We start from the raw sequence: 23987 nt of genomic DNA, 5'->3' as shown, positions 1-23987 counted from the left end.
ATGATAATACACTTTTCTTCTTTTTTCAGAGACGGAGTCTTGCTCTGTCGCCCAGTCTGGAGTGCAGTGGCGCGATCTCGGCTCACTGCAAGCTCCGCCTCCCAGGTTCACGCCATTCTCCTGCCTCAGGCTCCTGAGTAGCTGGGACTACAGGCGCCCGCCACTGCGCCCGGCTAACTTTTTGCATTTTTAGTAGAGACGGGGTTTCACCGTGTTAGCTAGGATGGTCTCGATCTCCTGACCTCATGATCCGTCCACCTCGGCCTCCCAAAGTGCTGGGATTACAGGTGTGAGCCACCGCGCCCGGCCCATAATATACTTTTCAAACGCAGTAGTGTCGCATATATGTAATCAATCCCTGTTACCAAAAATATTGCAGGCATATTTATTCATTTTTTTTTTACCTGGAATGTGGATTATTTGAAAGAGCTGGGCAAAATGTTTTAAAATATTGAAACCATTAGCAGTGTCCATGATTCTCGACTCTAGCTGCACACTAAGTCAGTAAATCAGAATAAATGAATGGAAGGCCTGGATACCAGTATCTTTATAAATTGTTTCAGGCTTTAATTCAGAGCCAGAGTGCTAAAGCATGAAGCCATGCCACAGAATGCTGTGTACTGAAGGAATCATATTAGTGACAAATGAAAGTAAAATCTACCCTAAAAGAAATAAATGTGTATAAAGACAAGCTTCTGAAGGTAATCAGAATATGTCACCCCCAAATATGCCTTTTTGACAAATATTTTGAAGTAAAGGCAATTAAGAAGCAGCCAATGGAGGAAGAGCTCTCTAGATCCTCCCCTCTTTTCATCTAAAGACAGGATGTAAATTCTCTTTTACGGGAGACCATTCTTACCAGCTCAGGGATCTCAGCAGAAGAATGTACAAACACACGTACTCCACTAGTTTCTTCCCATATATTTATCTTCCCACGGTTTCTCGCCTTCGGACACCTAAAATTGCTTTCCATTGTCCTGTCATTTCTCCACAAATGTATTGTTGAAGATGAGCCAGACTTCTAAGCCACTGCGCTTTGAGTTTCACTGAGGTTTCTCCCACATGCTGTGGGCTGCATGCCTTAGTAAACTTGCTTGTTTTTCTCTTGTTAATCAGAAGTCTGTCCCAACTACAAACTTAGGAATGATGAGGAGAAATTATATTTCCTCCCCCACGCTTTTACTGCCTACATCGTACATTTAAAGTACTTCACACAAATATTAATTTATATCTTCAGCCAGTCCCTATTAGAAAATGCAAACTGCCTTTGGAAAAGCCCAGGGGAAGCCTTCCACAGACTCCTTTTCATCCCCTCCTTCAGCCTAAGAATTTCTCAGCGGAAGAGAACACTGCTAAGATGTTTCCCTACGTTTACTCCGTCAATCTTGCCAGTGATATTTGACCACAAGCAATATAATACAATTCCAAAGATAAGAGCTGGTTCTATGATCAACTTGCCCATTTCCTTCTCACCAAAAGCTGGGTACTAACCCTGACATTGTGTAAACGTCTGTAGGACTTGGAAACCTAGCGTGAAAATGTTCGGCATGTTGAAGTTGCTTTTGCATTGCAATGAAAAAAATCTCCTAAAAAGGCATGATTGATTTAGGATTGGATTTGATTTAAAATTGAACACGAAAGTATACCTTTTAGATATGCATTATTGATCACATTCCCACTGGAAACTGTTTAAAAACAGTTTTTGTTCATCAAGTCATGTATTTTTAATTTACACCTTACTGATTTCTAAGAGAAAAAGAATTGAGATAGTGATGGAAATGTGAATATCCTCAACTGAAATTTAGTCAGAACTTTATTATGTCGAAATTGTTTTCTGTCATTTTGGAGGAAACAAACACAACTAGTTTACTCTTGTATGTGCTATGGAGAGTCTGCAGAATAAGAATACAATTAAGATTTCAATAACTCGGCCGGGCATGGTGGCTCATGCCTGTAATCCTAGCACTTTGGGAGGCCAAGGTAGGTAGATCATGAGGTCAGGAGATCGAGACCATTCTGGCTAACACGGTGAAACCCCGTCTCTACTAAAAATATAAAAAATTAGCCGTGCGTGGTGGTGGGCACCTGTATCCCCAGCTACTTGGGCGGCAGAGGCAGGAGAATGGGAGGCGGAGCTTGCAGTGAGCCAAGATGGCGCCACTGCACTCCAGCCTTTGCGACGAGCGAGACTCCGTCTCAAACAAAGATTTCAATAATTCACTCATTAATTAACAAGGAAAGGTGAATGCTTATTTTTTGCACCAGCTCTAAATAAATTACATTTTAGAAAAAAAGTTTTCATTGCTAAAACATACTTTTAAGCTATGCTTAACTTCACTTTTCTTCAATTAAAAATAACCACAAAACATTCTTAGCCTATTAGATTAGTTCTTTCCAAAGTATGATTAAAAGTGAAACATACAATGGCTACTGCTGCACAACACTGTAAATGTCCTTAATGACAGGGAATTATACACTTTAAAATAACAATACACTTTAAATAATGTGTGCATTTAAAACTTCTTAAATAATCACGCCTGTAATCCCAGCACTTTGGGAGGCCGAGGCGGGTGGATCACGAGGTCAGGAGATCGAGACCATCCTGGCTAACAGGGTGAAACCCCGCCTCTACTAAAAATACAAAAAATTAGCCGGGCGTGGTGGCGGGCGCCTGTAGTTTCAGCTACTCAGGAGGCTGAGGCAGGAGAATGGCGTGAACCCGGGAGGCGGAGCTTGCAGTAAGTCGAGATTGCTTCACTGCACTCCAGCCTGGGCGACACAGTGAGACTCTGTCTCAAAAAACAAACAAACAAACAAAAAAACAACTTCTTAAATAAGTGAAACACTGTCATGGGAGTATCTAAATCATACTATTTGTCATTGAAGAAAAGTACCATAAAGTGTACATGCTCTGATAATTAGCTGAGGTTTCCATTGCTTTGAACATAATTACTTCAGGTCCGTCCAACAGTTGTCATTACCTTGACAAATATCCCACATGTCCTAGGGAATACAGCTATTTTCAAATTAATAACTTTTCATTATTAGCTTTGTAACTGTTCTTCAAAAAAAATTGTTTCAGCAGAATTTTTACATGCTGAGCACCCCCAGGGAAGCTGAAATCAGCAAATACTGCCTCAGAAAATCAACGAAGGCCGGGCATGGTGGCTCACGCCTGTGATCTCAGCACTTTGGGAGGCTGAGGCGGGCAGATCACTTGAGGCCAGGAGTTCGAAACCAGCACGGCCAATACGGAGAAACCCTGTGTCTACCAAAAACACAACAAATTAGCCAGGCATAGTGGCACACTCTTATAACCCTAACTATTCAGGAGGCTGAGGCAGGAGAATCGCTTGAACCCGGGAGGCAGAGGTTGCAGTGAGTGGAGATCTCACCACTGCACTCCAGCCTGGGTGACAGCGTGAGGCTCTTGTCTCAAATAGAAAAAAAACAAAGAACAAAAAACAAAAAACCACCACCAACCGCAATACATAGCACCCCTCTGACCTCACCATTGAGTATTGATTCTTACATATATTTCCCATTGTGCTAAGTAATGGTATCATTATCTAAAGCGATAATGACAAGCACCAGGTCATTCAGGGCCTTGTTACCTCCGATGACAGCAGAGTCTCTTCTGTCTGCATTAACCAAGGGCTCTCCCTCATCCGCTGGTCCAGAACGACCTACAACAGGGAAAGGAAGAATGATGTTTATTAGCTTGATTTAATCACGCCACAATTTACACATAGCAAACTTTTGTCAATTAAAAGTGAATTAAAATAAGAACATCACAAAAATGTATTTTAAAAAAGGAAAAAAAGAAGGATGACAGAGACGGAGAAAAGAAGGCGTCTGAGAAATTCACAAACATTTGAGAGAAGCGCAGTTTCAGGTGCGCAGGGGTGGAGGGCCACACACCTGCGCCCCCCGCGAGTCGGGGAGCCAGTTCCCGCGCCGGGGAGCCGGACGCCGCCCCCGCCGCGCAGCGGGCCATAGGGGCCACGTGGCCGCGGACGGTGACCCGGGAGGGGCCGCTGGGGCGCAGCGCCGCCTTCAGGGGAGCAGCACGGCCGAAGCGCACCGCCGAGAGGCAGCCAGTGAAGCCACTAGTCGCCGCCCGCCTTGTGTCCGGGTCCGCGCCGGCAGTCTCTGAGGACAGAAGGGGAACACACAGTTAGGGCGCAGCGGCGGAGATGGGGGCGCAGGGACACCCCGCATCTGCAAGACAGCGACCCTCGTTCCTTCACTCCAGGAGGGGTCCCTCCGAACCCCTCGTTCCTTCACTCCAGGAGAGGTCACCCTGAATCTTTACCTGTTTGGCAACTATTTCCATTGTCAGGGTTATGAAAGGCAGGTTTTTAACAGATTTGTTCAAGTGCAGATGGCTGGCTCTCTGCAAGTAACAGAGCTTCATAGGAAAGCAGTTATATGGCATAAATTTAAGAAATCCTCTGCCATTTAATTTTTACAATATAGCATTAAAATAAAATTTTAATGGCGCTCACAGCCAATAATCCGGAGGATTACAGAAAAGCGACTCTTGGAGATGAGGGCAGAGCTCTGGAAATCCTTCATACTATAGTTGCTATTTTGTATGATGACTTTCATATTATCTTAAGAAACTGTATCTTTTGTCATCAGATAATATCCCTTTTTAACTTATTTAAGATTCGATTATATTCCAATCTTAAATTCAATCTTATCTGAAAGTAGTGCTGCATTTCTTAAATTTATCAGCTGTTGCCTGCTAGTTCTTGGCATGCCCCTTCATTTTCAATATTCTAAGAGCATTTAACTGTTATTTTTAAACCTAGTTTGACAGAATTTAGTCCATTTGTCTTTAGAGTAATAACCACTATATCTGATTTTATTCTTTTTTATCTTACACTATTTATTTCACATTATTTCATCTTTTTTTCCTTTTATTTTGCTGCTTTAATCAGTTTCCTTCTTATTTCCTGCTTTCCCTTTTATGAGTTTGAGAGCTCAACTTCCCTAGCCCTCACAATCAAAATCATTCCTTCACACTGTTATATGAAAACAGGATCCTCTTTTTCCAACTTTCCCCCATTCCCAACAGCGAGATGAGCGATTGCATGGTTCTTTCTCCCCACCCTCCCTCCCACACCACCGCGGGGTTCCCCACAACAGTTCTTCCCTAAATGAGAGGCTTGGGAAATTTTTCTTTTTCTTCTCTCACTTTTCCCTTTTTACTCTTCTTTGGTTTTACTCTAGTACATTTAGATCCTGACCAGAATGACAATTTCTCTTACATTTCTATTTTTCTATGATGTTTCCAGTTCAAGGATCTTTACATAATTTATTTTTTCCAACAAAGAACTTTGACAGGATGGACAAAGATTCTCCCTATGACCAGATGTTGGTCAGGCTACTCTAAGCTCTCTGCTCAACCAGCCTGACCTTTGGTCTTTCATCGTCCAGCTTAGCAAGAATCCTGCCAATTTGGTTTTAACCCAAATCTCCCACCCTCAATATCTGATCACTCTCAATATCTAATCACCTTTCTCATCCCTCTCACCACCCCACAGGTGATGTCTGACAACACTGGCCTGGCATCACCAGGAAACCTGGTGAGTCAGTTTAGCAAGAATTACTCTCCCATTTTGTAGTTTTCCACTCATAGACACCCCACCCCAGCCACTCTGCTCCTTGGCTACGAATCCACACTTCTCCTTGTTGTATTTGAAGTTGAGCTCAGTCTCTTTCCCCAACTGCAAAGCCCCATTCCAGTAATTCCTATACCTATTGCCATAGTCCTGAATAAAGTCTGCCACACGATCTTAACAAGAGTATTTTTATCTTTTGACATGATACAAGATGGTTTTACATTAAGTAACTGTAGTTTAGAGAAGAATCACATAATTTTAGGGCAGACCTTTTTTTTTTTTTTTTTTGAGATGGAGTCTCACTCTGTCCCCAGGCTGGAGTGCAGTGGTGCGATCTCGGCTCACTGCAACCTCCACCTCCTGGGTACAAGCGATTCTCCTGCCTCAGCCTCCCAAGTAGTTGGGACTACAGGCATGCACCACCACACCCAGCTAATTTTTTGTGTGTATTTTTAGTAGAGACGGGATTTCACCATGTTGGCCAGGACGGTCTCGATCTCTTGACCTTGTGATCTGCCCACCTTGGCCTCCCAAAGTGTCGGGATTACAGGCATGAGCCACTGCGCCCGGCCAGACTTCTCTTTAAAACCCTGAATAAAAACCTTGAGCAATTGTTTAATTTGGAGCTGATGAAACAGAGTAGAACTTTCTTACATCTTTAATAAATGACTTAATTAGAAAATGATCATATATACTTTAAGCTGGAAAATCTGAAAGAAAGGAGTTCCTTTTCCCACTCTGAAGTGTACCTGGCAATCACACCACAATCCAGGAAGAAACTCGTGATTCTGTACTCCCAGATTTTAGCCAGCACTACTATTTATTGTTTATCAGTTAACCAATATTCAGTAGAACTCAACTCTTAACTGTGGTGACATGTAGATACAGTTTCCTGTCTATTACCTTGACATGGCAACATGGTCAAAACCCTTCACTTTTGCTTCTCTTAGCTGAATAGCTCTAATCAAAAATGTATGGTGACCTGTCTGCCTCCCTTTCTGGGCTTTCTCAACTTCGGGGTCCTGCACCCAGCCCCCTTCCAATTCTCTATTCTGTTCCATCAAAGCCTGCTCCCGAGTAAATTCATGTTTGCACAAATTCCTGGTCATGGCTTTTGATAACACTTTCAGGGGCATGTGTATTTTGGCAGAAGAGTCAAAAGAATGGATCTCTAATACAGAATTTGAAATATTGGCACTTGACGTTGTGGGAAAAAAAAATTTGAGATAGGGTTGTCTTCCCAGCCCATTGAAGTCATGCCAAATAGACAGATGTCTATCCTTACAAAAGGGTGCCACTTGGTTGAACTAAAGGAAAAAACGACTAGATAAGTAAGTGGACAGTCTTCTACACTGTGCAATATGGTAGACACTAGCCACATGTGACCATTGAGATTCAAATCAGGCCAGGCACGGTGGCTCATGCCTGTAATCCCAGCACTTTGGGAGGCCGAGGCGGGCGGATCATGAGGTCAGGAGATCAAGACCATCCTGGCTAACATGGTGAAACCCCGTCTCTACTAAAAATAAAAATAAAAAAAATTAGCCGGGCATGGTGGTGGGTGCCTATAGTCTCAGCTACTTGGGAGGCTGAGGCAGGAGAATGGCGTGAACCCGGGAGGCAGAGCTTGCAGTGAGCCGAGTTCATGCCACTGTACTCCAGCCTGGATGACAGAGTGAGACTCGATCTCAAAAAAAAAAAAAAAAAGAAACTCAAATCAATTAAAATGAAATAAAATGTAAAATTTAGTCCCTCAGTTATACTAGCCACATTTCTAGTGCTTAAAAACTCATTTATCTCAAGTGTGTCTGGGGACTACCACATAGGACAGCACAGACTTTACACGTTTTCATCATCACAGAGAGTTCTATTGGACAGCATTAGTTTTGTTGACTTATACTTTCAAAGACCTCAAGACATCTGTGATGCCCACTGAATCCTGGTTAATGGACCAAGTTAGAACAATCTTAGAATTTTCTATGGAAGAGAATCTTGAAGATAACTTAGTGCAGCCTCCTCATTTTACCAATAAAGGACTAATTGATATAATCATTGCTCTTTCTTGGGAAAAAAAAACCCACAAAATCTCCTATCTTCTTGACTTTTGATAGGGTTTTTGGGTGTTTTTATTCTGTAATGTTGAAAGAGGCAATCCACCATTGGCTCTGAGTGTCTCCTCATGCTTTGCTGGGTTTGCCAAGAAGTGCAAGATGCTGACAGCACTTTACTCAGGCCACTTCTCAAGGCTATAATTGAAGCAAGCAACATTGAGGGATAAGGTCATGACCCCCTCCAGGACAAAGAATAGACTTGCTTAGTGCTTGTTACAAAATTGGTGGATTCCCCAAACTCAGTGTTCCTCTGCTGCAGTGCAAACCTGGCCACAGGTGCAGCCTTCATCTGCACCCATCACTGCCCCATAAGGCTTCAGGACCAAGGGAAAACAATGCAAATGAACTGCTGCTCACGAGGCTTGCCGTGCCATGAGTAATAGGGTCCTTTGTCTCTGTACCAGGACAGCATCCACAAAACAGTTAAAAGCTGTTAGCTTCCTAGCTCGTAAATCAGGTAAAATCAAATCCCAGACCCAACATAAAACATTTCTTCTAAATGAGACAAACACCATAGCATAGAAGTAATATAAAATACATAGGTTGATGAATTTTAAATGTTAAAACTGTATGTCTTATGTGACATCTCCTTACAAAACTCAAAAGGCAATTTCCAGAAATATTTAATTACCAAAACTATTTGGCATTCTTACATACCTAGAGCTCTATTTGAAATATAGTCCTTCAGTGGGTTTTCTTTTCTTCAGCCTAGAATGTATACCTCCTAAGGTATATAAGCTCAGCTGTATTCATATGCAACTGTTTACAGGCTAATTTTTTTTACTTTCTGGGAGCAGACAAAAAGGCATCTTCCATTTTTTCACTCTGTTTTTTTGATATATATATGTAATTTTTAAGATAGTGTTTAAGGGGCCAGGCACGGTGGCTCACACCTGTAATCCCAGCACTTTGGGAGACTGAGGAGGGTGGATCACGAGGTCAGGAATTCGAGACCAGCCTGACCAACATGATGAAACCCCGTCTTTACTAAAAATACAAAAATTAGCCAGGCGTGGTGGTACACGCCTGTAGTCCCAGCTACTCAGGAGGCTGAGGCAGGAGAATCGTGTGAACCTGGGAGGCGGAGGTTGCAGTGAGCCGAGATTGCGCCACTGCACTCCAGCCTGGGCGACAGAGTGATACTCATCTCAAAAGTGTTTAAATACATGTGCACATGTACACACACAAAGCAAAACAGAAAGAATACCAATAATACCAAAGTATCTAAAAACAAATCTTAATTTATGATGGATCATCTTTACTGAATTATAAAGTATTTTAGGTGTTTGCATTATTTAAAGCTACCTCTTGGATAAAATTCAAAGCTATATAGAAAATTCAAAATCTAAAAAGCTTATATTTAAATAGGTTTACTCTGAATTGATCTTGTGATAATCAATCTGAATGGTCTTCTTTCACTAAGACTACTCAGAAATGGCAAAAATCATATTGAGGTGCTCAGAAACAGCATCTTAATTATGATGGATTTTGGGCCGTTTTTTTCTAAGGCATTGTTAGGGTGCGTAATAATAAATTAGGCTGGATATGAGCATTATTTTATTAGAATTGCTCATATATTAGCCTATGTACCTATTAACATGTGAGTGTAGTGAGGGTGGGTAGGTATAGTGTTTCTCTCATTCAGAGGCTTTCTCCGTGCTTAATAAACTGTTCATAGCAGATGCTCACCAAGTTTTTTTTTTTTTTTTTTTTTTTTTGAGACAGAGTCTCGCTCTGTCATCCAGGCTGGAGTGCAGGATCTCTGCTCACTGCAAGCTCCGCCTCCTAGGTTCACGCCATTCTCCTGCCTCAGCCTCCCGAGTAGCTGGGACTACAGGCGCCCGCCGCCGTGCCCGGCTAATTTTTTTTGTATTTTTAGTAGAGACAGGGTTTCACCGTGTTAGCCAGGATGGTCTGGATCTCCTGACCTCGTGATCCGCCCGCCTCGGCCTCCCAAAGTGCTGGGATTACAGGCGTAAGCCACCACGCCCAGCCGCTCACCAAATATTTTTAAATGAAGGGATGAATCAAAGATTTACAGGGACTCAAGAGAAATATATTGGTAACTTAGAACACAGTGTTTTGGGTAACTTTCTTTGTAAAATTAGTGGCTTCTCTATTAGCCAACTTGTTGGTCTATTTTACTATAAGTTAAGGAAAGCACTTCCTATATAATTCCAAATTTAAAGATAAAGTTGTAGTTTTGGTATAATTACTAAATGATGTGAGACTGGCAAAAAATGTATAGCAGAACCAATCCTAAAATACAGTTTTTCAAAGTATAAAGTGTTTTATTAATGTTTGATGATTATCTCTACCTCCAAGGACAGGCAAAATGAATATTTATAATTTTCTGAGATCAATTGCTTCTGAGTATATACTTCGTTGCTGAATTTCAATGTAGATTTTTATACCGTAAGTTACATGCCTTTGAATATACCATCCTTGAATGAAAACATTAACACCTTCAATTCCATGTTCTCCTTTATTTGGAAGGAAACAAAGATGTATATAATAAATATTATTCAACTTTTTGATCCTAATATTATAGTTCATTTTCTTAATTGAGTTACATAAGATGGGTTTTTTTTAAAAAAAGGTTACTTTCCTCAGTTCCTTTATTAAATGTAAAGCTAACTGTGCTTTTACAACAGGTTATGACAGACAATATGATAGACAATTACTGTAACTTTCTACCTTGCGTAACAGATATTTATGAATATGCCTCCCCATTCCTGTTAGATACTAAAGTCAAAAAGGATGGAAACAACAGGCAAAGCAGGGCTTGAGAGAGAAATAAAACTGTATTCATCTGCTGTAATAAGATTACCAGTTTTTTCTCTTGTGTTCAACTCAAATGTAGTTTTATCATTGAATGATGCTCTCCGGAGTTGATGTTGATTAATACATACATAATCTGTGAACTTCGTGTCAGCTTTGATAACATTTCACTTTTCAAGAAGGGTTAGAAAAATACCCTGATTCATTATGCATGATTGCCAAGTGAGAGGTTAAGTGTGGAGGTATTTTTCCAGGAACACCCTTGCACATCTCACAGGCAGCACTTACTCATGATTATATGTACACTCAGGCAAGAGTACAGTTTGCACCTTGATTGTCACTCACTGTGAAATTATTATTCAAGTAAGACAAGGAGCTTCTTTCAGCATGATGAATGCTTCCAGAGTTTGTGACATGACACTTAGATTTGTTGGGAAAAAGCTCTTTCTCCTACTTACCTAAAACCTTTCCCAATATGAGAGATTTGACGGCGTTGAATTCTGTCCCTGAGGACAAGATGACTTGTTTCTTTGCGCTCTGGTTAACCTATTAGATGTCCCATGAGAAGCAAACATCAACACAAAGTACAATTTTAATGATAAGGAAGCAAAGGAAGATGAAGAAAGGAAAGATGAAAATAAATCACTTTTAAGTACCACTACAAAAGCTCAAGAAGCCACCTTCAAATAATTAATCATTTAGAAGGGGAAGCTATTTTATAAGCAATTCCTATGATGCCATCAGCTACCACTCTATCCACGATGTACCCACTTGCTGGCTTTACTCTTCTTCATAATGGAAGGATCTATAATTGGCAGAATCCATGAAAAAGATGGAACTGGCTGTTTTAAACTTAAATACGTACTCATTCTGTGGAGAAAATATGAAACATAAAACCAAGCACTGCTGTTCTCTATACAGTATATTTTCCTTCCAATGCCGATGACAATGTGTAATTTACTTCCTCTGTGGTGACTCAGGTCTATTTTCTTACTTATTCCCATTTTAATAACTATGTTGTGTGCTTTTAAACCATGTTTTTAAGTTGCTAAAGTATTTGTTCTTCTATAATCAGAATAAGACAAGTTCCCACTGCAATATCAATGAATAGATTCCACCAGTAGTCACTATGATAAACTAGAGAACATTCCCCTATTGAGTAAAGTAAAACAAATAAAGATATTTTGATATTTTAAATAGTAAAATATTAATAATACCTTTGACAGAATTGCATTGCTAAACAAACAAAACAAAGCAATACAGAATAAACAACCAAATCCTCTCTCCCAGATCCTGGCCATATTTGGCCTCTTCTTGACTTATGGAAGAGCAGCACTGAATGGGTTGCTCTTCTATTAATATTTATTATCAAATTTTTTCATTAGATTATTTGTTCTCAAAATAATAATATTAGTTAGTTTGACTTTTGCATTTGTGGGATTACCTCTACCATGACCACGGCTTCTTCTCTGTTAATCTTCACTTGGTGAAGTTGACCATCAGCCATGTTTTTAAAATCAAAGGTAAATGCATCAGGATTTTGATGTCTATCTAGCTTGTACCTAATCTGCAAACTTCCTAAAAAGAAAAATAAATGGCATTTAAAATTAAAGTGGTATTTTATAAAACTCTTGATACAGATTCTAGAGCACTTTTATTATTATTTACTTATAGCACTTTTGAATCTATTTAGCGTCAATTTAGATGCACCCAATAGTTATCTTTCCTGGAACAGTGATTACTTAAGTGCTATTCCTGTGCCAGACTCTGAGTCCAATGATGCTATTTTAAAAGTCAAGACTAAATGTGTTGTTAATAAGCAGTCTCCCCAAAGCTTTTCATTTAAAAATGAAAAGGTTTAAATTATGCATATGAGCTCAGAACTCAGATCTAAATTCATTATGACTTTGATATTTATGAAATGATGAAACTCTATGCAATATTGTATCAACATTCAGTTCCTGTAATTATAACTTCTAATAAGGCTCATTTTAATGTATTACTGATATGTGCATAAAGATTTTTTTGTAGCCAGATTATTTTAAGTCTTCTTCCATAATCCAAAAATGAGGACAAGAAAAGGTTTTGTCAGGAGACAAGGTTTCCATAGTATCTACATCTTCTAATATACATACCACTCTCCTACACAGATGTACCCTCATTATCTGTAATTCTCTTTTAGCTTATACTAAGATCCTGTTAATCGGAGATTTTTTTTTTTTTTTTGAGGTGGAGTCTCGCTCTGTCACCCAGGCTGGAGTGCAGTGGCGCGATCTCGGCTCACTGCAAGCTCCGCCTCCTGGGTTCACGCCATTCTCCTGCCTCAGCCTCCCGAGTAGCTGGGACTACAGGTGCCCACCACCATGCCCGGCTCATTTTTTGTATTTTTAGTAGAGATGGGGTTTCACCGTGTTAGCCAGGATGGTCTCGATTTCCTGACCTCGTGATCCACCCGCCTTGGCCTCCCAAAGTGCTGGGATTATAGGCGTGAGCCACCGTGTCCAGCCTAATCAGAGATTTTGTAGATTTTTTTCTAGACATGAAATTTTTGTGCTGTGTACCTAACAAACTTAAAGCTTGGTCTTCTTGTTCAACTGTGAAAACCTTGCAATGCCCCAATTACCACTGTTTGAGAGGCTGTCATTACACTTTTCTTCTATAAAAGTGATATAACTAGTTTTTCAGCCACTGATGAGATAAAGAACAGCTGTACTTATCTGTTGCTTATAGGAATTGGCTTTTATATAGTTGCACTATAACATCCACATAAATGCTCCTCTATTTTGCTTAGAATGAGGAGGGAATGTATGTCATGTATCTAGATATCTTATTTCAAAATGAACTGCAAAACCAATTTGAGTCATCATGTACTATTAAAGTCATCCTATCAATACTAAGAAATATAACTGCATATCAACTCCATAAAATTATCAAACATGTAATGGGAGAAAAGCATCTTAATTTAATCTTGAAATGCTAGCTTTTATAATAACCATTAAGGGAGGCACTGAAAAACCAAACACATTGGAGGGCATACAGTTTTCTCTCATCGTTTGTAGTTTGACTGCTGAAAAGACCCATGTCATTACAGTCCTATTTTTCTAATTCAGGGTTCTCTTTTTCTTTACACAAAAGATATTCACCATTGTTGGCGAGGATAACTGAAAGGTATTCCTCATAGAAAGAGCTCACATACAGCAATAAGCTTGGAGTTCGTGTGGTTCGGAAGCTCAGTGTGATCATTTCTCTGGTCAATGTTACACCTCTGTGTAATGAAGAAACGAGAGAGCTGGAGTTTTCACTTAAAGTGTAATGTTCTTGAAAATGGTATGTCATTGAGGAGCCAGTTGCAAAATATGCGGAAATCTCTGAAATGATAAATACAGTTTTGTTATGTTAACAAAATGTAAGTCCAACGGTCTTGTTTTAAGTACATTTAGAGAATGAGACCAAACCTTAAATATCCTGGGAGATAAAGTAATAGTGAAATCCTTTCCTGTTTTATTTTTTATTTTTCACTTTTTAAAGTTTTTTAAAAACTACAACTTGAAGAAAAAGTAGCAAACTCCAATATACTCATAACCCAGAAATGACTAACACTTAATAGAGATTTTAATTCTCCAAATCATCCTCATCTTATATTTACATATAACTAATTCTTCAGTATAAATGTATAATTTATAGGTGACTTATCTCATCTTTGGTTTCCAATTTTTTCCCAAATCATTAATTTTTAAACATCTTTATTCAGATATAATCCATATGCCATGTAATAGACCCAATTACAGTGTAAAATTCTATGTCTTTTAGTATATTTGCAGGCATGTGCAAACATTGCCATGATCAATTTTAGAGTATTTTTACTCCCCTCCCCCGTGCACCTTCTTATTCCCTCCTACAAAAACCTCCATATCCTCTAGCAGTCATTCTCTGTTTCTCCCCAACACCCCAGCCTAGGCAACTACTAATTTACTTTCTGTCTCTGCAGAGGTTCCTATTCGAGAGATTTCATATCAGTGGAATCATATAACGTGTGGTCTTTTCAATCTGGCCTCTTTCACTTAGCATGGTATTTTCAAGGTTCATCCATCTTGTAGCATGTATCAGTATTTTATGCGTTTTATTGAATAATATTTCATTGGATGTAAATAGTAATGGATGTGCCACATTTTGCGGATCTATTTAACAGTTGATAGACATTTGGGTTGTTTCTACTTTTTGACTATTATAAATAATGCTTCCATGAAAATTCACGTGTAAGTTTTCTATGGATACGTTTTTATTTTTCTTAGGAATATATACCTAGGAGTAAAATTGTTCAATCTTATGATAACACCAACTTTAAAATTTTGAGGAGCTGCCATATTTTTTCCAAAATAGCTATACCATTTTACATTCCAAACAGCAATCATGAGGGTTTTAATATCTCCACATCCTCACCAACATTTATTATTATCATTCTTTTAAATTACAGCTATACTTGTCTGTGTGAAGAGGTATTTCATTGTGACTTTGATTGCCTACTGGCTAATGTTGCCAACTATTTTTTCATGATTTTATTGGACATTCACACATATTTGCTGAAGAAATATCTACTTATAAGCTTTACCTATTATTTAATTAGGCTAAATTTCTTTTTCTTATTCAGTTGTTGGTTTTTTGTTTTTATTTTTGTTTTTTTGAGACAGAGTCTCGCTCTGTTGCCCAGGCTGGAGTGCAGTGGCGTGATCTCCGCTCACTGCAAGCTCTGCCTCCTGGGTTCACGCCATTCTCCTGCCTCAGCCTCCCGAGTAGCTGGGACTACAGGCGCCCGCCACCACGCCCGGCTAATTTTTTGTATTTTTAGTAGAGATGGGGTTTCACTGTGTTAGCCAGGATGGTCTCGAACTCCTGACCTCGTGATCTGCCCACCTCGGCCTCCCAAAATGCTGGGATTACAGGTGTGAGCCACCGCGCACGGCATCTTATTCAGTTGTAAAAGCTCTTTAAATAATTTGAATACTAGACCCTTATAAGAGACATGATTTGCAATAATTTCTTCCATTCTGTGGGTTATCTTCTCTTTTGTTCTCCCATGTTTTAACAGTTTTATAGTTTTAGTTCTTACATTGAGGTCTATTTGGTACATTTTTATGTATGTGTGAGATAGAGGTCTAATTTCATTCATTTGCATGTGCATGTATACTCAGTAGTCTCAGAGACTACTTCTTCCCATTGGGTTGTCCTGGCACTCTTGTAAAATCCATTGACCATAAATGGCGAGGTATCTATCTGGACTTTCAATTTTATCCCAATGAGCTATCTGTTTAGTCTTAGGCCAGTTATATACTGCTTTACAGTAAGTTTAGAAATTGGGCAGTGTGAATCTATCAAATTTCTTCTTCTTAAAGATTGTTTTGGCTATTCTGCATCATTTAAATTTTCATATGAAATCAGCTTGTCAATTTCAGGAAAGAAGCCAGCTGGGATATTGATTGAAACTGTACTGAATCTGTATATTACTTTAGAGAAGACTGGTATTTTATTTATATTAATTATTCAATCCATGACATTAAATCTCTCTCCATTTATTTACCTTTAATTTCTTTCAATGCTTTATAGTTTTCAGTGTGTTTTCCATTTCTTTTATTAAATGTATTGCTATGTATGTTATTCTTTTTGATGCTACTGTAAATAAAATTGTTTTATTGGTTTTATTTTCAGATGGTTCACAGCTAATGTGTAGAAATACAATTGATTTTGTATATTGTTTTTGCATTCTGCAATTTTGCTGAACTTGGTTTTAGTTTTAATAGTTCTAAGTAGATTCTTTGGGATTTTTTTATATAAAAAATCATGTCATCCTCAAATAGAGATAGTTTTATTTCCTTTCTAATTTGGATGTTTTTCTTCTTTTTTTTTTTTTTTTCATTTTCTTGCCTAATCAGTCTGGCCTGAACCTCTAGTACAATGCTGAATAGAACTAGTGAGAGTATACATTCTTGTCTCGTTCTTGATCTTAGGAAAAAAACATTCAGTCTTTAAAATTAAATATAATTTTAGCTATGAGTTTTTCAAAAATACCATTTGTTAGACTGAGGAAGTTATCGTCTATAATTAGCTTACTGAATTTAAACAAAAATTCATGAAAGGATGTTGGATTTTATCAAATGACTTTTCTGCATCAGTAGAGACTATCATGTGTTTCTGTCCTTTATTCTAAGATATAGTATATTATATTAATTGATTTTCAGCTGTTAAAACAACTTTCCATTTCTGGAATCATTTCCACTTTGTCTTGATGTATAGTCATTTTTATATGTGACTGGATTTGCTTTGGTAATACTCTGTTCAGGGTTTTCACATCTATCTACTTAAATGATATTGGTCTGTAGATTTAAAATATATATACTGGTATATCTATGTCTGGCTTTGGTATTAGGGAAATACTGACCTTACAGAATAAGTTGAAAAATGCTCCTTTCTCTTTTATTTTTTGGAAGAGTTTTGAAGAATTAATACTTCTTATTTAAATAGTTGATATATTTTTAAATAGTTGATATATTCTGATAGTTGATAGCATCAATTGTTTGAAACCATCTGGACCTGGGCTTTACTTTGTGTGGTATTTTAATATTATTAAGACATTCCTTTTATTGTTATAGGCCAATTTATATTTTCTCCTCCTTCTTGAAACAGAAGTAGTAGTTTGTGTTAATTTTGTAGTTAGTGTCATCCTAGGAATTCGTCCATTTTATCTAAGTTACGTAATTTTTTTCAACATACAGTTGTTTATATTCTCTTGCAATCCATGTTATTTCTGTAAGGTTGGTAGTAATATCACTCTCTCATAAGTCATTCTAGTAATTTGAACCATCTCTTTTATTCTTGGTCAGTTGTACTAAAGGTTTGCCAATTTTGTTAACAATTTTAAAGGACTGACTTTTGGTTTGGTTAATTTTTTCTGTCACTTTTATATTATCCATTTGAGAAATTTCTCCTGTTTTATTTATTATTTCCTGTTTCTCCTTACATTAGATTTAGTTTGCTCTTCTTTTTTCAGTGTCTTAAGGTGGCAGGTCAGGTTTTTTATTTGGGAACCATTTTTCTTTTTAAATATTGATGTTCCCTCTCCCTCTCCCTCTCCCTCTCCCGCTCCCGCTCCCTCTCCCTCTCCTTCTCCCCACGGTCTCCCTCTCCCCACGGTCTCCCTCTCCCTCTCTTTCCACGGTCTCCCTCTGATGCCGAGCCAAAGCTGGACTGTACTGCTGCCATCTCGGCTCACTGCAACCTCCCTGCCTGATTCTCCTGCCTCAGCCTGCCGAGTGCCTGCGATTGCAGGCACGCGCCGCCACGCCTGACTGGTTTTCGTATTTTTTTGGTGGAGACGGGGTTTTGCTGTGTTGGCCGGGCTGGTCTCCAGCTCCTAACCGCGAGTGATCCGCCAGCCTCGGCCTCCGGAGGTGCCGGGATTGCAGACGGTGTCTGGTTCACTCAGTACTCAATGGTGCCCAGGCTGGAGTGCAGTGGCGTGATCTCGGCTCGCTACAACCTCCACCTCCCAGCCGCCTGCCTTGGCCTCCCAAAGAGCCCAGAGTGCAGCCTCTGCCCAGTCGCCACCCCGTCTAGGAAGTGAGGAGCGTCTCTGCCTGGCCGCCCATCGTCTGGGATGTGAGAAGCCCCTCTGCCTGGCTGCCCAGTCTGGAAAGTGAGGAGCGTCTCTGCCCAGCCCCCATCCCATCTAGGAAGTGAGGAGCGCCTCTTCCCGGCTGCCATCCCATCTAGGAAGTGAGGAGCGTCTCTGCCCGGCCGCCCATCGTCTGAGATGTGGGGAGCGCCTTTGCCCCGCCGCCCCGTCTGGGATGTGAGGAGCGCCTCTGCCCGGCCGCGACCCCGTCTGGGAGGTGAGGAGCGTCTCTGCCCGGCCACCCCATCTGAGAAGGGAGGAGACCCTCCGCCTGGCAACCACCCTGTCTGAGAAGTGAGGAGCCCCTCCGCCCGGCCAGCCGCCCCGTCTGGGAGGGAGGTGGGGGGGTCAGCCCCCCGCCTGGCCAGCCGCCCCGTCTGGGAGGGAGGTGGGGGGGGTCAGCCCCCCGCCTGGCCAGCTGCCCCGTCCGGGAGGGAGGTGGGGGGGTCAGCCCCCCGCCCGGCCAGCCGCCTCGTCCGGGAGGTGAGGGGCGCCTCTGCCCGGCCGCCCCTACTGGGAAGTGAGGAGCCCCTCTGCCCGGCCAGCCGCCCCGTCCGGGAGGGAGGTGGGGGGTCAGCCCCCCACCCGGCCAGCCACCCTGTCCGGGAGGGAGGTGGGGGTTCAGCCCCCTGCCCGGCCAGCAGCCCCGTCCGGGAAGGAGGTGGGGGGGTCAGCCCCCCGCCCGGCCAGCCGCCTCGTCCGGGAGGTGAGGGGCGCCTCTGCCCGGCCGCCCCTACTGGGAAGTAAGGAGCCCCTCTGCCCGGCCAGCCACCCCATCCGGGAGGGAGGTGGGGGGGTCAGCCCCCTGCCCGGCCAGCCGCCCCATCCAGGAGGGAGGTGGGGGGGGTCAGCCCCCCACCCGGCCAGCTGCCCTGTCCGGGAGGTGAGGGGCGCCTCTGCCCGGCCGCCCCTACTGGGAAGTGAGGAGCCCCTCTGCCCAGCCACCACCCCGTCTGGGAGGTGTAACCAACAGCTCATTGAGAAGAGGCCATGATGACAATGGTGGTTTTGTGGAATAGAAAGCGGGGAAAGGTGGGGAAAAGATTGAGAAATCGGATGGTTGCCGTGTCTGTGTGGAAAGAAGTAGACATGGGAGACTTTTCATTTTGTTCTGTACCAAGAAAAATTCTTCTGCCTTGGGATCCTGATCTGTGACCTTATCCCGCAACCTTGTGCTCTCTGAAACATGTGCTGTGTCCACTCAGGGTTAAATGGATTAAGGGCAGTGCAAGATGTGCTTTGTTAAACAGATGCTTGAAGGCAGCATGCTCATTAAGAGTCATCACCACTCCCTAATCTCAAGTACCCAGGGACACAAACACTGCGGAGGGCCTCAGGGTCCTCTGCCTAGGAAAACCAGAGACCTTTGTTCACTTGTTTATCTGCTGACCTTCCCTCCACTATTGTCCTATGACCCTGCCAAATCCCCCTCTGTGAGAAACACCCAAGAATGATCAATTAAAAAATAAAAAAAATAAAAAATAAAAAAATATATATATTGATGTTTACAGCTTTAAAATTCCCTCTAAACCCTGCTTTAGCTGTGTTACTATATGTTTTAGTAATGTTGTATTTTTGCTTTCATTTATCTCAAAACCTTTTCTAATTTCCCTTTTGATTTCGGAGTGTATACTTTAATTTCCACATATTTGTGATATTCCACAATTTCTTTATGTTATTAATTTCATCTCATTGTGTTTTAAAAAGACCCTTCATATGATTTCAATCCTTTTAAATGTGTTGAGGTTTGATTTACAGGTAGCATGTTGTCTAACCTAGAATATGTTCCATGAACACTTGAGAAGAATATACATTCTGCTATTGTTAAGTGGTGTGTTCTACAGATGTGTGTTAGAATGATTGCGTTTTTATTTTTTTCAACTCTATTTTCTTGGTAATCTTCTGAGTAATTATTCTATCCTTTATTGAAAGTGAAGTATTGACTCCTCCAGGTTTTATTCCTGGTTTTTCTATTTCTCTTTTCAGTTCTGTCAGGTATTCTTTATGCAATTTGGGGCTATATTATTAACTGCATATAAGTTTGTAATTGTTATATCTTTTTGAGAGAATTAACTTTTTATCATTATAGAAGTTTCCCTATTTCTAGTAGCACCTTTTGTTTTAGAGTTTATTTTTTCTGGTATTAGTATAGTCCCTTTGGCTCTCTAGGGTTACTCTTTGCATGGTACATGTTTTCCCTTCTTTTATTTTCAACTAAATTACCCCTTTCAATCTAAATTGTATGTCCTTAGACAGCATATAGTTAAGATTTCTTTTGTTATCCATTATGACAATATTTGTCTTTTGATTGGATTGCTCAATCGATGAACATTTAATATTATTATTGATACAGTTAGATTTACATCTGCCATTTTCTTTTTCTTTTTCTATGTGTTTCATTTGTTTTCTTTTCACTTTCCTTCTGACTTATTATTTTGTGTTGGTGGATATTTTGGAGTGTAACATTTTAATTTCTTTCTTGATTTCACTATACTTTGGGGTAAAATATATATAATATATAATTTGCCACTTAACCATTTGAAATATGAAATTCAGTAGCATTAATTAAATTCACAATGTTGTGCAATTATCACCTCTTTTGATATCCAAAATTTTTCATCATCCCAAAATTAAACTGTATTCATTAAGCAATAACTCTCCATTGCCCCCTCATCTCAGCTGCTGGTATCCTTGAATCTACTTTGTCTCTACAAATTTGTCTATTGATATCTAGTAAACATGGAGTTATATAATATCTGCCCTCTTGGGTCTGGCTTATTTCACTTAGCATAATGTCTTCTATGTTAATTAATGTTGTATCATGTATCAGAACCTCATTCCTTTTAATGGCTGAACAATATACCATTATATGTATACACTACATTTTTTAATCAATTCATGTGTTGACGGACACTTGTATTATTTCCACTATTGTGATTAGTGCTACTATGAACATTTGTATACAAGTATCTGCTTGAGTTCTTGTTTTCAATTGTTTTGGTTATATATGTAGAAGTGGAATTGCTGGGTTCAAAGGTAATTCTATGTTTAACTATTTTGAGTTAACTCTAAATCAATTTCTACAGTGGCTGTGGCATTTACTTTCCCACCAGTAACAAAAGAGAGTTCCAATTTCTCTAGGTTCTTGCCAAAATTTGTTATTTTCTGTTTTTATTTATTTATTTATTTATTTTTATAGTCAATCTAGTAGGTTTGAAGAGGCAGCTCATTATACTTTTCGTTTGCATTTCTTTAATAACTAATGATGTTGAGTATCATCTTTCCATGTGATTATTGACTCTTTGTATATCTTTTTGGAGAAATGTCTCATCAAGTCCTTTGTCCAATTAGACTTTTTGTTGTTAAGTTGTGGAAATTATTAACATATTCTAGATAGTGAACCTCCATCAGATACATAATTTGCAAATATTTTATCACATTCTGTGGATTGTCTTTTTACTCTCTTGATAGTGTTCTTTGATACACAGAAGTTGTTAATTTTTATAAAGTCCAAATAATCTATTTTTGTTGTTGTTGTTGCCCGCGCTTTTGGGGTGATTTTTAAAAAACCACTGCCAAATCCAAGATCATGAAGATCTGCCTATACATCTTCTAAAAATTTTATAGTTTTAGCTTTTAGATTTAAAACTTTGATTCATTTTGAGTTAATTTTGGTAAGGGTCTAACTTCAATCTTTGAATGTGAACATCCACTTTTCCTACCTTTATGTTGAATAGACTGTTACTTCCCTACTGAATGATCTTGACAAAGACTATGTTAAACATCAATTGACTGTATGTATGCAGGTTTATTTCTGGCCTCTCAGCTCTATTCCATTGATTTATAGGTTTATCCTCATTCAGTGCCACATTGTTTTGAATAATGTAGTTTATAGTAAGTTTTGAAGTCAAGAAGGGTGAATCCTCCAACTTTGTTCTTTTGTAAAATTGTTTTGCTTATTCTGGGCTTTTTCAAATTTTATTTAAATATTGATAGGGGCTTTTTCATTTGTATAAAAAGTGCTTTGGGGATTCTGATAAGAATTAGATTGAATCTGCTGGGGTTGTATTGTCATTTTAATAATCTCAAGTCTTCCAATTCATGAATATGGAATGTCTTTCCATCTATTTAGTTCTTTCTTTAATCTCTTTCAACAACGTTTTATAGTTTTCAATGTCTAAGTCTTTCACTTTCTCGGTTAAGTTTATTTCTAAGTTTTTTATTCTTTTTGATGATATTGCAAATGGAATTGTTTCCTTAATCTCACTTTCAGATTTTTCATTGCTAGTGTAGAGAAATACAACAAAATTTTTGGTGTTAATTTTGTATCCTGCAACTTTGCTGAATTTATTTATTTTCTCTTAACAGCTTTTATTTTCTGAAGAGTTTTCTACATATAAGATAAGGTAATCTGAGAGAGAGATAGCCCTTCTATTGAAATTTGGATGCCTTTTATTTCTTCTTCTTGCTTAATGACTTTAGCTGGAACTTCCAGTATTATGATAAATAGAGGTGGTAAAACTGGGCATACTTGTTGTGTTTCTTATTTTACGGAAGAAGCTTTCACCATTGAGTATGATGTTAGTTGCAGGTTTTTCATATATGGCCTTTATCATATTGAGAAAGTTCCCTTCTATTCCTAGTTTATTGAGTGTTTTTGTTTTTCAATCATGAAAGGTTACTGGAGTTTGTTAAATGTTCTTTTTTTTCAGCAACAATTAAGATAATCATGTTTTTTTTCCCCTCTCATTCTATTAATCTTGTGTAATATGTTGACTGATTTTCATTTGTTGAACCACTCCTGAAATCCTGGGATAAATCCTACTAGGTTTTGGTATATAGGCCTTTTAATATACTTCATGACAATGTTTTATTTTCTTTAGTGATTGCTCTAAGCTTGCATTATATATATCTTATCAATAATCTGCTTCAGGTTTACACTAACTTAATACAAGTGAGATTTAGAAAAGTTATTTCTACATAGCTCTATTTCTTCTCTTTTGGAACTATTTTTATGCATACCCAACCCATTATTATTTTATATAATTTGTTCTCTTTTTAAAAAATCTGAGAAAAGAAAAAAGATCAAATAAATATTTATAGACTTTGTCTATAAACTCTCTTATTTACCATTTCTAGTTCTCTTTCTTTGTTCCTCTGACTCATGTTACCATTTGGTGTTATTCCTTATTTCAGTACAGCCTTGCTGCCATCTGTCTCCTCTGTGCTGTTTTTTTGTAATATATTTCTATAGGCCCAACAATGAAAATATATACATTATGTATTTGTATATTCTCTATTATAGTTTTATACATTGCTTTTTAAAATAGTTAAGCACTGAAAAGGGTAAGAAATATGACATTATACTTTCTTTTATAATTACCTGCACACTTACTTTTATTGGTGCTATTTGTTTTTTGTGTGTAGATTCAGATTATTGTCTGGGTTATATCCCTTCAACCTGAAGGAACGTTCTTTGTTATTTCCTCTAATGCAGGCTAATAGCAGTGAATTCTCTGCTTTTTGTAAGTAGGGATACATTTACTATCTTTTATAATTTTTAGTTTTTATGAATACCTAATAGTTGTATGTATTTATGGGGTAGAGGTAATATTTTGATACAACCAAACAATGTGTAATGATCAAATCAGGGTAACTGAGATATCCATCACCTTTAAACATTTATCATTTCTTTTTGTTAGGAACATTCCAGTTCCACTCTTCTAGTTATTTTGAAATATACAATAAATTATTGTTAACTATAGTCATCCTGTGCTACTGAACAGAAAGATGGTTGTG

At 39.1% G+C, this 23987-nt stretch overlaps 1 protein-coding gene across 6 annotated transcripts in view; it reads right to left on the bottom strand.

The window, feature by feature from the left end:
• Positions 1-23987, bottom strand: part of LOC117978859 (contactin-associated protein-like 3) — a 239003-nt gene that overhangs the window by 10034 nt on the left and 204982 nt on the right. For 3 of the 6 annotated variants that reach the window (XM_055091856.2, XM_055091858.2, XM_055091861.2), the window contains 5 exons: positions 13666-13890; positions 11967-12100; positions 10981-11068; positions 3922-4152; positions 3615-3686 (listed from right to left, as the gene is read on the bottom strand). In XM_055091856.2, coding sequence (XP_054947831.1) covers positions 3615-3686; positions 3922-4152; positions 10981-11068; positions 11967-12100; positions 13666-13890 — 750 coding nt within the window. Of the gene's footprint in view, positions 1-2235; positions 3269-3614; positions 3687-3921; positions 4153-10980; positions 11069-11966; positions 12101-13665; positions 13891-23987 lie in introns of those variants that run through there. The other 3 variants (XM_055091859.2, XM_055091860.2, XM_055091857.2) reach the window with 2 other exon arrangements.

The sequence above is a fragment of the Pan paniscus genome, chromosome 11 (assembly GCF_029289425.2).
Source record: "Pan paniscus chromosome 11, NHGRI_mPanPan1-v2.0_pri, whole genome shotgun sequence".
NCBI lineage: Eukaryota > Metazoa > Chordata > Mammalia > Primates > Hominidae > Pan > Pan paniscus.
This window is presented reverse-complemented; position numbering and strand designations above follow the sequence as displayed.